This window comes from Hippoglossus hippoglossus, chromosome 14 (genome assembly GCF_009819705.1).
Source record: "Hippoglossus hippoglossus isolate fHipHip1 chromosome 14, fHipHip1.pri, whole genome shotgun sequence".
Lineage (NCBI taxonomy): Eukaryota > Metazoa > Chordata > Actinopteri > Pleuronectiformes > Pleuronectidae > Hippoglossus > Hippoglossus hippoglossus.
The window spans coordinates 8,870,009-8,887,985 of record NC_047164.1 but is presented as its reverse complement, the minus strand read 5'-3'; the positions used below and the strand labels follow the sequence as shown (position 1 = coordinate 8,887,985).

The 17,977-nt window shown below is 40.8% G+C and overlaps 1 protein-coding gene across 1 annotated transcript; it reads left to right on the top strand.

Annotated features, from left to right (window-relative positions):
* Window positions 1-202: 202 nt before the first annotated feature.
* Window positions 203-17,052, top strand: rad50 (RAD50 homolog, double strand break repair protein). Its single transcript, XM_034605704.1, has 28 exons — window positions 203-326; window positions 1,416-1,553; window positions 1,758-1,841; window positions 2,018-2,169; window positions 2,285-2,470; window positions 2,610-2,814; window positions 3,457-3,585; window positions 4,375-4,540; window positions 4,678-4,736; window positions 4,933-5,067; window positions 5,345-5,551; window positions 5,850-6,032; window positions 6,329-6,486; window positions 6,573-6,748; window positions 7,226-7,463; window positions 7,897-8,086; window positions 8,296-8,422; window positions 8,805-8,998; window positions 9,222-9,332; window positions 9,640-9,732; window positions 9,974-10,087; window positions 10,204-10,331; window positions 10,567-10,668; window positions 11,610-11,732; window positions 15,454-15,539; window positions 15,623-15,765; window positions 15,850-15,983; window positions 16,544-17,052. Exons 2-28 carry the CDS (start codon window positions 1,425-1,427, stop codon window positions 16,728-16,730), a joined length of 3,939 nt encoding a protein of 1,312 aa, XP_034461595.1. The 5' UTR covers window positions 203-326; window positions 1,416-1,424; the 3' UTR covers window positions 16,731-17,052.
* The last annotated feature ends 925 nt before the right edge of the window (window positions 17,053-17,977 follow it).

Sequence of the window (17,977 nt, the reverse complement as noted above, 5' to 3'; positions counted from 1 at the left end):
CAAGGGAAGTAAAACAGCACAAATGCAACAGTGGGTGAAATGTACCTCAGCACGATGTCTTCTTCTTCTTCTTCTTCTTCTTCTTCTTCTGTCCATCAGGATGACAACACGAACCACCTCCATTAGGGGCATTAAACAAGTTTTGTGCGTAAATTGACATCCGCTCCATGTGTGGAAAACTCACTTAACTCAAACGAATGGTGAATACCGATCTATGCGTTTATGTTCTATGTCCCGGAAGTCCGCAGTCGTTACCGGATACGTCGTGTTCCCCACAGCGGGAAAAGTAGTTTCACTTCAGAGCTGAAAAACACGCAGGACGTGAGGTGAGTTAATTCCACACACACGTGGAGACTGTTGTTACTGAACACACTGTGTGTTACTGACTGTGTGTGTTTAACGCTGCAGTGGAGCACGGAGGCTAAACGTGTGTTAGCGAGGCTGCTGCTAGCATGAGGTGTGTGTATTAGACTCAGGCTAACTGCACGCTGTTTATGTACTGACTTAACTTAACTTAGCTTGAAACTCAGAGAACCAACAGACACACTGAGCTCTGTCACTCAGGCAGGTGTGTTGTCACATCGAGAGTTTAGCTAATGTCCATTATTTATGTTCTCTGTTAACTTCATGTTTCTGGGTTGAAGGACTGTCAAACCCAGCCCAACAGCCAATCAAAACCAGCCTAAACCCAGCCCAACAGCCAATCAAAACCAGCCTAAACCCAGCCCAACAGCCAATCAAAACCAGCCTGAAACCAGCCCAACAGCCAATCAAAACCAGCCTAAACCCAGCCCAACAGCCAATCATAACCAGCCTAAACCCAGCCCAACAGCCAATCATAACCAGCCTAAACCCAGCCCAACAGCCAATCAAAACCAGCCTGAAACCAGCCCAACAACCCATCAAAACCAGCCTGAACCCATCCCAACAGCCAATCATAACCAGTCTAAAATCAGCCCAACAGCCAATCAAAACCAGCCTAAACCCAGCCCAACAGCCTATCATAACCAGCCTAATCCCAGCCAATTATAACCAGTCTAAAATCAGCCCAACAGCCAATCATAACCAGCCTGAACCCAGTCTATCATAACCAGCCTAAAATCAGCTCAATCCCAAACCTCAAAATGTACCATATTTTGCCATAAAATAATAATGATTACTTTATTTTGATAGCACTTATCTGAACACGGTTACAAAGTGCTTCACAAAATACACAAAACAAATGAATTACATTTAAAAGGTAATTTATAAGTGCTAAATCATAACGTATCTTTTCAATGACAGCACAGGTGAAAGTATGTGTTTCTTTTTATATTGTTCTTTTAACAATGGTCTTCCACTGTTGCAATACTGCAGACCGTCCTGTTATCATCACTGATGTTCATCAACTTCTTTCTCTCTCTTTCGCCTCTCAGAGAGCAAACATGTCAAAGATAGACAAGATGAGCATCCTGGGGGTGAGGAGCTTTGGGATCGAGGACAAAGACAAACAATTAATATCGTTCTTCACTCCTCTGACTGTGCTGGTTGGACCCAATGGAGCGGGGAAAACGGTACGAGAACGTGTCTTGAGAGCAAAGGTTGATTCTGAAGCGTGACCTGCGGTGACTGAACAAGAAAGTTGAGAGATAACACGCATTAGGCTGCCTGGACTGATGTTCAGTTTTCTTTCCTTCTTTTTCTGAAAGTAGCCGCAGACAAAAGTTTGAATAATGTTTTTTAGGTCCTTGTATAATGTGACCCTTTTTTGTTTTCAGACTATTATTGAGTGCCTTAAGTATGCAACATCTGGTGAACTTCCCCCTGGATCTAAAGGAGGGGCTTTTGTTCATGATCCAAAGGTGAGCACTCTCTCCTTATTATTAGAGATGTCAGTTTATCTAAATACTAATTTGGATTTAAGAACTGCCTGGAACTATTTAATCTACCAGAGCTTTATATTTCGGTCTCTGTCACATGAGAACTACACATGCTATCCTTGTTAAAGTTACTGTCTCCTGTGTATACTGAATGACAGGATGCCCATGAGACAGAGGTGCGAGCACAGATTCGCCTCTTATTCTCGGATGTTAATGGAGAGAACGTGAGCATCCACCGCTCCATGTCGTGCACTCAGAAGGCGAAGAACTACTCCTTCAAAAGCTTAGAGCAAGTCATCACTAGAACGAAGTAGGTCACACGCTCAACTTTCTGTCTCTGATTAATATTGAAAAACAAACAAGTGATTCTGAAGAGCAATGAAGATTATATGACTGACATGTCCCCATTATCATCATTCATCCAGAGACGGTGAGAAGGTGAGCATGTCGTCTAAGTGCGGTGAACTGGACCGGGAGATGATTTCCGCCCTGGGTGTGTCAAAGTCTGTGCTGAATAATGTCATCTTCTGTCACCAAGAAGAGTCTAACTGGCCGCTTTGCGAGGGAAAGGCACTCAAAGAAAAGTTTGACTCTATCTTCGCTGCGACAAAGTAAAGCCAACTCATTCTTCCATGTTTGTCTATTTTTCCTTATAATAGCTAAAGTGAATCTAAAGCAAACGTGCCAAAGTAAAAGTATCAACCTGCATGCATGCAGATATGCATTAGTGTACCTTCCTCTTGTTCCCAGGTATATCAAAGCTCTGGAGACCATGCGTCAGCTGCGTCTAGCACAGAACCACACGGTCAAGGAGTGTGAGGTCGAGCTGCGCTACCTGAAGCAGAACAAGGAGAAGGCCGCGCAGATAAGAGAGACCATGGACACCAAGGAGGCTCAGCTGATGGCCTCTAAAGACAGCGTAGAGAAGATAGAGAGCAAGATAGATCCACTTGAGGTGGGTGTGTGTTGAACTTTATGCGTGTGTTGTGTGCAAACATTTTCGGCACTAAAAGTAACGAGATGATGTTTTTTTAAATGTTTTGAATTACTTCATACAAAGTGCCATAAACGAAAAAAACCGAAATCAAGTTAATATTGGTGAGGTCAACCTTAACCTTCTAAACAGCAACAACTCTCCCAGGTACATTTGAGTCCAGATACCTGGCAGGAGGGTTGTCTCAGTGTCTGCCGTTCCTCCATGTGATCATCTTTTGCACGATTCTGAACATAAGTCTTTAGGACTCTGGCTGTATGTACGCTGTCATGTTGCAGAATGAATATATGACCAGTCAGATTCCTTCCTGATGGTATTGTGTGATGATTAAGAATCAAGCCATCTAAAGTACCTCAAACCTATTCTCAGTACTGTCTATATTTAAAGACAGAGCCAATAGAACATTGTGTTTTTTTTTATTTGACAAAAAGAAAAACGTTTTAGACATTTGACAACAAAGATTCGAATCCGTGAGATCTTTGTCCATTAAGTGAACATGATTTAGCAATCACTGCATCTTAATAAGAATGAGAGTATGCTGTGCGGTACACTAGGTGGTGGGCAGGACTAAAGTGTAACAGTACCATTTGTCATCATTATCAGAATCGAGTGATCGACATTGACACGAAATTGGGGAAAGTGATGAAGCTGGACAACGACATCAAGGCTTTAGAGAGCAGGAAGAAACAAATGGAGGAGGACAACAAGGAGCTGGAGGAGACAATGGAACAGGTAACAGAATAAGATGTAATATATATCTATATATGTATGTACATCTAAACAAGCATTGTGTTTATTTGTATTAGTTAAACAATGTTAAATTTAAATTTGATGGAAAGCTTGAATTTGTGTATTAGATCAGAAATAAACTCAACACTGCTTCTGCCAGCAGAATCACTGCTCACCTCTCCACTGACTGTAGAGGGTTAAAATGTCTTGGGGAAACCTGACAAGCGTGTATGACGAATGTGTGAAGATGAGGTTGAAAACTCAAGTTCACTCAAATCAAGTCTCTCTGCCTGAGGGCTTAGTGAACCGAACACCTGCTAAACAGTGCTCCAGACTCCGATCAGTTTGACGTGTTATAACCATAAATGGGAAACTAAGAGAAAAACTGCAGATGGTGAATGAGGTTGTTTTGATTTTGTAATGGCCACCCAGTTCATCATCGGCCTGTAATATCACAAAATGTGTTTTTAGACCGACGGATGTTTCCGCTCCTGATCCTCCCGAGCCAGTTCAATCCTGTTTTCCTCTGCGTCTGTGTCAGTCAAACTCAAACTCATCTCCTGTTTGTTTACTGTAGATGCACGAATACCACAAACATAATGCATTAATGATATAACAGTCTTGATTTGTCTTAATGATTTTATCCAGATCCTATTTAAATATCTGTTGGTGCATATAATTTAATAACGCAAGGCCCCCTTGTGAAGTACGACCTCTGGCCCTGACAATTCTCTAAGCTGTACTCGATGTGCTTCAGAGCCGCTCTAAGCTAGTGAACTGTGTATGCGGCAGGTGTTTCAGGGCTCAGACGAGCAGCTGCAGGAGACTTATCAGAACCACCAGAGGACGGTGAAGGAGAAGGAGCGGCGGCTGACAGACTGCCAGAAGGAGCTGGAGAGAGCTGGCCGAGAGTGCCAGCGACTAAACCGAATCAAGGCTGATCTCCTGGTAGAACAAGGTACACACATATGCACACGTTTAACAGTCTGTGCGACGGTGCCAACTCAAGCCCACACGTGTATATTTTAATAAAAAAATTATTCTGATAGACAGAAGGATGAATTCGCTGCTGAAATCCTTCCTCTCCTCTCCCAGGTCGTCTTCAGCTGGAGGCTGACCGGCACACTCAGAACATCAGGAACCGTGACACTCAGGTGAGGGGAAAAAATAAATACTTCCACACACCTGCACTGCAGCACGGCACATATCTTTGTTGTTTGCTTGGAAGGTGTTCAGGCTTATGTTCCCACTGAAGTTAAATGCACTTCTTAGAAGTCACCTTGGACAAAACTCTCTACTGTAATAAAGAGTATATTTTTGATATTATTGCCACTCCTATCTCTGCCACAGGTTCGCTCTTTGGCGTCCTATCTGGAAATGGAGGGATACGACCGACCGCCCTTCACAACTCTTCAGCTTGAGAGTTTTCACCGTCAGGCCACTCAGAGATTGGAGCAGGAAAAAGAGACAGCCAGTCAGGTTTTGGTAAGAAAGTCATTGTTTGATGTCACCACTTCTTGTCAACATGCTGTTTATAGAATTGTATACCACAAACAGGATTTACAGCTAATATAATGTTATGATTAAATTAATATTGTGGATAAGATAAAGTCACAATAGGCGATAGCGTGTTTTTATGTTTCCAAGCTTATATTGAATGCTTCCAAACAGCAGTGTTATTTACAGTCAAGTCATTCAGATGATGACTTAAAGTGCTACTCCTGATTGCATTGCCTGATTTCTACTCACTTTTACCACTTAGGCGGACCTGCAAGAAAAAGAGCAGCAGAAGCAACAGTCCATTGATGAAATAAGGGACAAGAAGACTGGCCTGGAGAGAACGGTGGAGCTGAAGAGGGACCTGCAGGGAAAGAAGCAGCAGGAACTGAGGAACATCCGAGCAGAGCTGCAGAGGCTGGAGGGTTCGTCCACTCGGCTGCAAGTACTGGAGAATGAATTGGCTAAAGCAGTGAGTATACAAACAATGGATATGACAAGTTAGTCTGCTTTAAGTCACTTTCACGACCCGTCTCTTTTCAGACCGACGGATCAGTCTGAAAAGAGAAATGATCTGTTATATGTACATAACTGTGAGCTTTTTATAAGCTTTTACAGAACATTGTTGGAGTATTTGTATTTTCTTTTAACAATATTTCTCTCACAAAATGCTTTGATATATTTGATCTGTGATATACAAGTCGTACATAACATATAGTATCTATTCATCGTTAAAGTGTGGGTGTGTGTGTGTGTCTTTTCCTCCTCAGGAGCGTGAGCTTCAGAGCTCCATGCAGAGCTCCAACGTCGAGGAGCTCAAGGTCGAGGTTGTGGAGCTCCAGAGAGAAAAGGCCGAGCTTGATCGCACACAGAGACGGCTCGACCAAGAAATGGAGACGCTCAACACACACACCTCAACGCGCACGCAAATGGAGATGCTGAAAAAAGACAAGGTAATGTGTAAACGATGGTGCAGATGATTCATCTCATGCCTGTTCTTAGATTGGAGCAGGAAACAGTAAATGATACAGAACATCAGAAACACAAACCACTCTTTTATATGTTCCTCTCTCTGCATATTACCCGTGGTAAATATTACGTGACCCTCTGTGGCAATTTAACCTTGTTTGTTCATCTTCTCTCTCTGTATTTCTCTTCTCCTTCTTCATCTTTCTCCTTCTTTCCTATTGGCTTCTGTCATCATTCCTTTCCCCGCTGGCTCTCCTCTTTTCTCTCCTCGTTCTTTCAGACAGAAAAGGAGGACCAGGTACGTAAGATCAAGTCTCGTCACAGCGAGGATCTGGTGTCGCTGCTGGGTCACTTTCCCAACAAGAAGGAGCTGGAAGACTGGATCTATACCAAGACGAAAGAAATCAACAGCACCAGGGACAGACTCGCCAAAATGAAGTGAGATTTATCTGCACAACAAAAATAAAATCCTTCAAAATGATCTCTCTATAACACTGTGGTATTTTTGCTTTCATTTTTCTCAGCAAGGACCTGGCATCAAGTGAGCAGAATAAAAGTCACATTGCTTCTGAGCTGCGTAAGAAGGAGCAGCAGTTATCCAGCGATGAAGAGAAGTTCTTCAACGTGTGTGGCAGTCAGGATCTGGAGCAGGACCTGGGCAAACTGCAGGATGATCTGGAGAAGATATCCAAGCAAAGAGGTGAATGGTTCAACAATAAAATAGAAGGATGTGGTGTGGAGGCCGGGAATTCTAGGTTTCTGAGCTGATGACATTTGGTCGTCCCAGACAATTCCAGATTTTGTTATTGCTTCCCTGCAGTAAACATTTAGTTAAATTTCTAGTGACGAATACTTTATTTTATCATGAATAAAAAGAAAAGATGTAGTGCCCATAGCATGCACACTACTCTTTGCTAAACATCGCACAATGCAATGCTTGACATTTGTTAGTGTGAATTACATTTATGTGACACTACATCTGATTGTGTAACATTGCAGACACCACCAGAATCCTATTTTATCCTTAAATTGACATTGATATTGTATCATGTAAAACAACCAAGGGGCTGACATGTTGCCATATGGTTTGTCTTGAATTTTAGTAGTAGCCATAGTCATAGAATAGATACAAAGTATATGTTATATATATATATTTTCCCCTGTTGTCTTTGTATAGCCATGCTAGCTGGGGCCACAGCGGTGTACACCCAGTTCATCAGCCAGCTGACAGAGGAGACGGAGCCCTGCTGTCCTGTGTGCCAGCGGACGTTCCCATCAGAGCCCGATCTGCAGGAGGTTATCAGTGACATGCAGTCCAAATTACGCCTGGTGCCAGACAAGCTGAAAAACACTGAGCAGGACCTGAAGAGGAAGGAGAGGAAGAAGGATGAGATGATGTCTCTCAGGCCTGTCAGGTAAAGTGTAACAAGTGCACAAGGACAGTTAGACAAATGCTGTAATTTGTGCAGTCATTAGGGATGGTTTATTAGAAAAGGTAAAAAATGTTCAATTCAATAATTTATTTTAAAAAAATAACCTCAGCTGAGGAGTAAGCTTTTTTTTCTCCACTAGATGGAGCTACATTCTCATATTACTGAGGATTATATCCTTGGATCGCTTTGCTTTCTTTTCATGACAAGAACAGAACTCTGCAGTTGGGGTGAATTTAACATTAATTAGGTCCCAAAACAGGCTCATGTTATTGTTATCTTACTGTTATCTTTTTTCTAAAATAATTTCATATTAATTAATGAAACAAAAGGGAGACTTTCCACCATTGCTCTTATCACAGTGAATCCTTTACTCTCAATGCTTAAAGTATATTGTTTGTCTCTTTCCTTAACCCAGGCAGTCCATCGTACAGTTTCAGGAGAAGGAGTTGCCTGAGTTGAGAAACCGTCTGCAGACTGTGAACAGAGAAATCGAGAGGCTGAAGGGAGAAGTGGAGGAGCACGAGACGCTGCTTGGTACCCTGATGTCGGAGGAGGAAACTGCCAAGGCCTGCCTGCAGGACATATCGCTCATGGACAGATACCTGGTACCATACTCCTGTCACAGTCTTTATTTACCCCCTCCATACAACTTGTTTACTCTGATCTTCAAATAAAAAATAATAAGATTGGCACTTGAGATGTGACACATCACTTCTAAGATATTAAAAAGTCCTGGAGATGTATGTACATCTCTCTTATACATGCCTCCATTCTGTCTTTCTCCACCTTATATTTATTTTATTTGTCTTTCCAGACTGACCTTAAAGGGGTGGAGAGGAATATAACTCAACATGGTGCCAAACTCCAGGGAGTAGACCTGACCAGGACCACCCAGCAAGTTAGTCGGGAGAAACAAGAAACTCAGCACAGGATAGACACCAGTAAGATGATATTACACAATTCTGGCATCACTGATGGTTGTTTATACTTGAATTGATAAGACACAGGCCGCTCACATGTGGGAAACCATGAAACCATGAAGTCAATTTAAACTTATCATGTTATCATAACCTCTGAATTAGTAAGAAGGACAAGACTCACTCAAACCTCTGAGTAGAACATCTGCACTGCTGTTAGACTGTTCAATAAGTCCTGGTCACAGAAGTCTTTGACTACACTTAGCACAAGTTTCTTTTAAAGGTCGCCTTAAATACAAGTCGCAACAACTATTAAACTCTCATTTATCCTGCGACATCATTGGCTGCCTTCACATAAGGAGCATTGTATATTATGTTTTCTCTTTGCCCATTTGTTTCCCTGCAGCCTCCAGCAAGATGGAGCTGAAACGTAAACTGATCCAGGACCAGCAGGATCAGATTCAGACGCAGAAAAGTGCTGTGAATGAAACGAAAGCAGAGAAGCTCCAGCTGAGCAGCGATATGCAGAAGCAGCAGCAGCTGGAGGAGCAGTGTGTCGAGTTCACTACCGAGATAAAGGACTTAACCAGGGACATCAGGGTACTTCTTTGTTTCTTCGACTAAGAGGTTGATGTAAACTATAGGTGCTTTGGGATTCCTGCATTTTTACCCAAAAATGTACATGACTATTGGGTTGTAGTGATACTGCCATTTACATGTACACAGTAAAAATAATGCTGTGGTGCTGCTGGAGAAGAAAGTCTGCTATCTCTTAATAAGCCACACTGTCCCGTTCTCCTCTTTTTTTTTTCTTCCCCACCAGGAAGCAAAGGAGCAGCTCTGCCCTCTGTCTGCTGCTCTAGAGAAGCTGCAGCAGGAGAAGCAGGAGCTGGTGGAGCGCAAGAGGCAGAGGCAGGAAGAAGGGCAGGAGAAGGTGGACATATTCTTACTGTTATCTCTCTTAGTTTTGTCCTGTATTGGAAACTGCTGAAAGTCGACAAGAAATTGCTGCTTCAGTCACATAGGCCTGGGAAAGATTGTATTCTCCTTTGCTTGTTATCTCTTTTCGTCATGATCAGGTAATGATCGGCCTTTTCTGTAGGACATTTTTAACAGTAAAAATGTATTATTCTATTAATATATAAACCTGAGAAAGTCTTTGCACGGTTTATCAAACAGGTCACATTGTCTGTAATGAAGTAAGTCAAGGGTAAGGTATTCTAACTCTTTGTCACTGATAGATCAATGCCATTAAAGAGAGAGTGAAGGTGATCACCACCTTGGAAAGAGACATCACCAAATACGTTGACGGAGGCAAAAATGAATACAAAGAGGTAATACTCATTTGATATTCAGTGTCATTTTGTGAGGACATTAAATAAATACAGTCACCGTCTTCCATCCATGCCATCTTCATTTACCTTGAAACCCCAGTCTTCACTTTTCTTTTAATAACTTTGTCGTTGTTTCCTTTGATATTAGTTGTAAAGGCTCAGTTGTAATAGATTCAAATGAGCATTTAGTCGTTCAAGTCCAGGTATTGAACAGCTTTAATGACACTTGTTTTTGTCTCAGCAAAAAGAGTCTGAGCTTCAACAAACCGACACTCAGCTGCATGATGCTGAGAAGCAAAAAGAGAAGATCAGTAAGGAGATGGGAAACATCCGTCAGGACATAGACACTCAAAAGGTAGAGCCTCCGGAGTCATTTAAGTCCTGTGTCTTCTCCTCTACTTTTTAAATAGAGTTGTAAATCCAGTCCATGATTGTAACCCAGTAGGTTTTTAACGTTTTAATATGTCTTAGGTCCAGGAGCGCTGGCTGCAGGACAACCTCACCTTGAGGAAGCGTGTGGAAGAGCTGAAGGAAGTTGTGGCCAAATGTGAGACTCTTATGAAAGACATGGGCAGCATGCAGGTCCAGCAGCTCCGCCAGTAAGCGCACTACACCATTATCAATCATCTGTTAGTTCAAGGAACTTGATAGAGTGATTAAAAGGAACCACGCTACACAGAATACCTGTTCAAAACAACCTCAAATCTCTTTTACATCTGCACACTCACGCTTTGGGGTTTTGATCTTGGGCGATAATCCAGTAAATCATTGTCAGTCTTGTGGTAGAATTTATTCAGAATGTTTTCACCTCATCTCCCCTTTGTGCTTGTCCAGAGAAAGACGTGACGCAGAACGCAAACTGGAAGACTTGAAGAAGAACCGCAGTATTGCACTGGGTCGACAGAAAGGCTTTGAGGAGGAGATACTGCATTACAAGTGAGAAATATAGATATAGTTCTTCCAGGAAGTATTCAGAGCCCTTCACTTTTTTCTTATTTTGTCATGTTACAGACAAAAATGTCCCCTCATTAATATACACTTCAAAACCCTGAATGACAAATTATAAACAGAATTGGTTGCATATTCATTAAAAAGGAAAAGCTGAAATATAACATTGACATAAGTGTTCTTGCTGTGACATTTGTAAATTCGGCTCAGGTGCCTCTCTTTCTTATTATGATCATCTCTGAGACGTATATACACCTTGATTGGAGTCCACCTGTGGTGACATGATATTTAAGGCTGTAAATGGTCTCACACTATTCACTACATATCAGATCATACACAAAGCTTTGAGGTTGAAAGAAGTGCCTGCAGAGCTCAGAGACAGGATTGTGTTGAGGCACAGATCTCTGATTGATCTGTCGGGCCTCAACTGTAGGTGCCATGTAGCTTTGTGTGCCATGTTTGTAGGAAACTGGGCACTGGGGCATGGTGGTACGGACAGATTCTTACCCAGGACCTCGGACTGGGCCAAAGCACACAGCTGAGACAATGCAGTGGCTTTGGGACAACGCTATACTGTTAAGTGTCTGAATACTTCTGTCAGTTTATAAATTTAATAGATTTGTACAACATTTCTTAAATTCTGGTCTTGCTTTTTTTTTACATTATAGGGTTTTGAGTTTAGATGGATGAGGGAAAAAACATAATTTCAACATGAGGCTGAAAAGAAGTGGTTGAGTCTGAATACTTTTTGAATGCATGTGCTGTTTGCTGAATTTACTGTCAAAGGCTGAATTAATGTGTCTTTGCACCTTGAGTGTTGAGAAGTTAAATTATTTACCCAGCGAGTTGACAAGTTGATTAATTAGAGAAGAACAAAAACTCTTTTATCTAAATGACTTTAACTTGCTCTTTGAATTGATCGCTTGCAGAAAAGAGCTGCGGGAGGATCAGTACGACAAAGCTGATGAGCGCTACAAAACCAAGATGATCGTAATGAGGACCACAGAGCTGGTCATTAAAGACCTGGATATCTACTACAAGGCCCTCGATCAGTAAGTGTAACACTAACTTGAACTTAAATGTGGTGAATTTGGGCCAAAATGTGTCGTCTGAAGTTACAAACGTTAATCAGTTACTAAGGAAGAAGGTTGAGAGGTTTGTGGAGGAAGACGTCGGAAACATTTACTTATCGTGGAGGAATGTATATGACACACATCTGAATGAATGATTTCAAGGTGAAACACAACATTTGCTGTACATGGGGATTTTTTTGCCAATATTTTTTATTAATATCGTAAAAGCAGAGAAAAGCAGTATATTTTATAAATTATTTTATACTGGAACCATATGTAAAAAGCTATAATGGCCCTCACTAAATCGTAAACTCCACTCATAGATCTCAGTTAGCTAAATATGCTTGTTTTTGGGGGGTTTTCTCATCGATATCCCTGAAGGATTCCCTGCGAAATTGGTAAAAATGTCCAAAAATATCCCTGATTCTTGCAGTGTTAAAGAAAGTGGGTCTGTCCCCTTGTCCAGATCCCAGTCCTAAATGTAAATGGGTCCCTTCTTGGCCCATGTCCCATCCCTCCACCAAGTTAATGAAAATGAGAAACAAGATCAAATAATGTATTCTTATATAATAGCATTAGTGACGGAGCAGAGCGCTCGTTAAAAAGCAACTTTCAAAAGGTAGGTTTGAAGTGTTTTCCAAAAGTTTGCTTAGTGCTAACAACAGTGGTGTTGATAAGATATATTGTAGTTTTGACTTCAGCATGAGTCCTCTTTTTCTTCCCCTTAAAGGTAGATCATCAAAACTACCACAAACTTTTAGATTGTCAGCTTAAAAGTCCTGAGTTTCAACAGTGATGTCAATTCCTGTGTTACTCAGGGGCATTGGGGATGTCCAGAGGCCTTTAAACTTGCAGAGACCTCCTGCACTGAGCAATCCTTTCTTGTGGTGAACTAATCTCCTGCACATTCGCCCACTGAAGGCAAAGCAGTGACAAGATATGTCGTAAATGAATTGCATGTTTTGTCAGTAGTTCTGTTTCCTGTGTGTAGGTGATCAAAGTCTTCTCAGACAGACACGTCACTAATCATGAATTTTAACTTCGACGAATCTCTGCTCATTATGAAATACATTATAAGGTATAGAGTGTTATATGTTATTGGCGTCCCATGTGTGTAGCTGTAGTAATAATACTAATAATCTTAGTTACAAGATGCTGTTCAAGTTACAAATGAACAATTGAAAGCAAACGGCAGGAAACAGTTAAGAAGCAAACAAGAAATAATGTAAAGGCAAGATGACTAAAGTCAAGTGTCAAATGATCCGAAAGTCAACAATAAAATCTTTTGAAAAATTCTAAAATTTATTTGAAGCAAGTAATAATGAGTGGGACTGAACGTTTTCTGTACATGTGATGTATTACCCTTCTTTAGCAATGCTACAAATATCCATAATAACCCAAATAATGGATTATTTGCCTCTGCACCAAATTGAACTCACTCATAAGTATGATCGATTTATTTCAAGACCCAGGCTTTATTCCTGCGAAAATGTCCCTTTGTTTCGCATCCATGCCGAGATTTAATGACTTCTGTCTTGGCCCAAGTCTCATCCTTTTGCCGAGTTTCATGGAAATCCGTTCCATTATCGCGTAATCCTGCTGACAAGCAAACTAACAGACACGGGCAAAAACATAACCTCTGTGGCACAGGTGAAAATGTATGCTGGCAAACTGTTTTTATTGCTTTTTGGATAAGAGGATAAATGTGACAGGATGAAGAGTTTCAGTGAGAAAGTGTGAACTCAGATACCATCTGAGAAGGGAGCAGAATCATCACTTACCGATACTGTATGTGTGGTTTAGTGAAGGCATCAGTGTCAGCAGCGTTATCAAGATTAAAAGCAAACCTAAGCAGCTTTCCAGCAGACCAGATATCCAGGTCACAGTTTCTGTCTGAATACACCGAAGATGGTTTCATGGTTGTGATTTGAATAATATGAAAGTACCCTTTTGGTATTAATTCGATAACAAGTTGCTGTATGCAGATAAAAACCCTGAATATGTTATTGTCACGTATGCTTTACTTTTGCAAAAAATAGCTATAACTGATTGTGTGTGTGTTTTGTTATTCTTTTATAGTGGGCAGTGCACATTGATTTACAATGGTATTTTTAAGAAATTGTCATATTTATTTGTCAAATAAATGGCAGTAGTCAAAAATGGGATTTTTAAATAGAGTCAACAAAATCCAAGCACAATATACATTAACATGTAATAAATTTATATTTTTAAGATACTATAGCGACTTTCCAAAAATGGTAACAAAAAGGGCGATCCACGTATTTGATGTGGCAAAGAAAACAGTTTCAAGTTCAAGTGTTTGAATTGAAAGTATTTGAAACCTGCTACTATGTTACTGGACCTGGGTCAGAGGACACCCTGTAGGTTTCTAAACCAAATCTTCTCTGACTGTATCAGTCTGATGATCCGAGCTGGGAAGTAACAACAAAATTTACCTCATTTTCTTTTAGTAGATCATATTAGTTGAAGTAGTTTTTATGCAGCTTCACTTATACTCCATGATAGGCTTTTATTTATGTATTTCTTTACATATCTCTTTTATTGCTAAGGCACGCTTAAGGAAAACGGGATCCACTTGATCCTCATCATCACCTTCTAAGCTCAGCAGAAGTATTCTTTTACAAATGTGGTACATTAACAAATGGCACAGGCACACAGCCCAAAATACTGAAAGGCTGAAACTGGTTCATATTGGAAGTTGTCATTGGATCTCTGCTTCAGCCTGTGTGTTAACTGCTTTGAAAGCGTGACATCAATATGGACATTTCTGTAACACCTCACACCCTCGTGATTCTTTGTCTTTTTCTACTGTGAAAATATGACTTTTTAAGCAGCTCAGGCAGCTGCAGAGCACAGAAATCGTGCTGCGGTGAACTCTGTGCTGACACTGAACTGACAGAGCATTAAATAAAAATAAATAAAACACAAAAAGTCATGAAATCACCTCATCAGTAATACATTGTAATTCAAATTTAACTAAGTCATATTTCTTGATACCGTGGAGTCCAATACCCTTGTAATAGGAAGTCCTAAGCCATTACTTCCTCTCGATGTAATAGCAGTCGTGCAAATTAGATCAGATGGATGGATAAGGACTGCTCTGCTCCTTCTTTCTTCTCATCGTCTACATGATTCATTTGTGTTTTTGGAAACCACATGAGATTTTCTTGTTAATTTGCTTCTTGGTATGCAGGAAAGCAGCGTCCAGTTTGCATTGATGTATAGATATGTTATCATCGTCAAGTTTCAGTATAAGTTGTATTTAGTCACAAGAAGAAAATGCTATCTCTTTTATTTTGTAACTAAGTGATCAGAAAAGATTTGTTTGCACATTGTTGTATATTGTGCAAAACAAGAGTTTATACCAAATACTGAAATGCAACATTTGCACTTTTGTTTCACTGCACTGTTTTCACTATTGCACCAGGACACATGATCATTTGATCAACACAAATTGTATTTTGTATATTTATTTGATACGGTCATTCATTACTGTTGGATAAAGTAATGGTAGAAGTATATAAACAAGTACAGACACAAAACAAAATGCCTTTTCATTTTGTGCACCATTGTGATGACTTGTTAATTTTCTTTTTCTTTTTGATGTGCAATTTGAATATTTACAACACACAATCAGACACATTATTTATTTATTTGTTTTTATTTTTGTTTTCCTTAGAACAATCATGAAATTCCACAGTATGAAGATGGATGAGATCAACAAGATTATCAGAGACCTATGGCGCAGCACCTACAGGGGTCAAGGTGCATCTTACTTATAGCAATTATTTGTATATACATTGCCCCCCCCCCCTGTCAAAGTGTCACCATTCCGTCTTGTCCTCCAGATATCGAGTACGTGGAGATCCGGTCTGATGTGGATGAGAACTCATCTGCTTTAGTGAAGCGGAGGGTTTACAACTACAGAGTAGTGATGGTGAAAGGAGACACAGCTTTGGATATGAGAGGACGCTGCAGTGCTGGTCAAAAGGTGCCATATTAATATTGTGTAATAAAATTGCAGTTTTTCCCAGTAAATATATATTGTAATCCCCCCCCGTGTGTGTGTGTTTAGGTGTTGGCGTCCTTGATCATCCGTTTAGCTCTAGCAGAGACCTTTTGTCTAAACTGTGGGATCCTGGCTCTGGATGAGCCCACCACCAACCTGGACCGGGAGAACATCGAGTCACTGGCACACGCCCTCGTAGAGTCAGTACACACACACACACACACACACACACACACACACACAGAGTACCTCTTATTTCACATGATTATTAACTTTGACATATCCACTTGCCATAACCCAAAGTCTTATCTAAAACCTAAAACCAATTTTTCGGTGAACTATCCCTTTAAATTCAATCAAGATGCACCAAATTTCATACACTCATAGAAATCATTTCATGACTATATGCCAGATTTTTTTTCATGAAGACTCATGGAACACTCTCTGGTAAATTGGGGAAAATGTAAAAAAAACACACAATATTAAAGAAAGTGACAAAAAAACTCATTCTGGATCAGCCCCTTTGTCCAGATCCACGCCAAAATGTAATGGGTTATGTCTTCAGAGAGACCAGTGTGTCCAGTCGTGGCTTCACGTAGCTCTGCACCAATAAATTAGACATGAACAAGGAACACTGACAGAGTGCTGTCTGCGTTCTGAACATGGCCTTGTTCCTCTGTGGATATTACATGAGCAGGTGATGTTACGGGAACAGCGTGAATTTCATATCTCTTCATCTCCTCTTGGTCGCTCTCCCCAGAATCATCAAGAGTCGCTCTCGCCAGCGCAACTTCCAGCTGCTGATCATCACCCACGACGAGGACTTTGTGGAGCTGCTGGGGCGATCCAGCTACATTGAACACTTCTACCGCATCCGCAAGAACCAGGACCAGAACTCTGAAATCACAAAGTGCAGCATCACCTCCCTCTCCACGTATCTCCACTGAGCAGAAACCTGACTCTTTCAACGCAGCTGGAAATGCACAGTAATCCTTCATCACAGGGTTCATGTTCATTTCATGGAGTTCATTTCAGCCAGGGCTGTTGAAGTTTTGAGTCACTCCCTCCTTAATTAACTAGAAAGTGAATTGTTCTTCAAAATATTTAAACTCCACAAACAAAAGACACTGACAAAATATCCATAGTACAATGTGTAAGATTTTTAATCTGCATCACAACTTTTTTTTTATTATTATTCCTTTACTTCACATAAAGGCCATTCTCCTGCAACTATTCAGATTCAAGAAGCATACAGTGTTTATAATGTTCCTTTTTTATGTCAGTGTCAAGAATATTACATCCTCCTTTTCACTGAAAATGTAAAGTGTTCAATTCTTACAAAGATCCGATAAATCCACTTCTTCCTGTGTCTCTTGTTCTGTGCTCCTTCAGATGATGCTAATCAAAAATAAACTGACACTGAAAGTTAAACTCCTGTGATGGTAATGACACTAAAAGATACCCTGAGTCATTCAGCTGTCTAAAAGCTGGAGTGTGTGTAAATCTGGTCATAAATTCTGATGATGTTTAAAACTTCACAGCAATGTTGCAGTTTCCATTTATATTTCCATGTTTGTCACTTTGTGAGCTTCACCGGGTTCTGTCATAAAATTTCTTGGGAAGGACATTAGCTGGTTTATACGTTGCTGTCATTTTTTTTCACATCGACACTTCAGAGAAAAGTAGATGAAGTTGCTCATAAACCACAAAATCTTATCTCACTGCATGTCTTTGTGAGGGAAAGCACACGTTAGCGAAGGCGGGGGCAAAAGCAAGTATAAATCTTAGGTCTGCAGTCGAGACCTCAGAATGAGCTGCAAGTCTGACAACAGATCCATCGCTTCAAGGGCTTCTTCAAACAGTTCTCTCCCGACGTCGACAGCCAACGAGCGAGTATCATGAAGATGACAATGGTTCTGCTGGTGGCCACTGTGGCCCTGCTGGTCAGCGTGGATGCTGCTGCCTTGGACATGTCAAAGGGCGACAACCGCAATAAAATAATTGATTTGACTGACCAGTTTAATGAATCTTCCTTTAAGGTAAGAGCCTAACTGTTTTATCGCATAATAATGCATTATTTAAGAATTCGATCAGAAAAAAGTTGATAACCTGAAACTTTTTTCTGCTTCATGCAGCAGGAAGAGTTTGTGGCTGATGTGGAACCACTGGCTGGCGAATGTGGGGTGAGCACTGT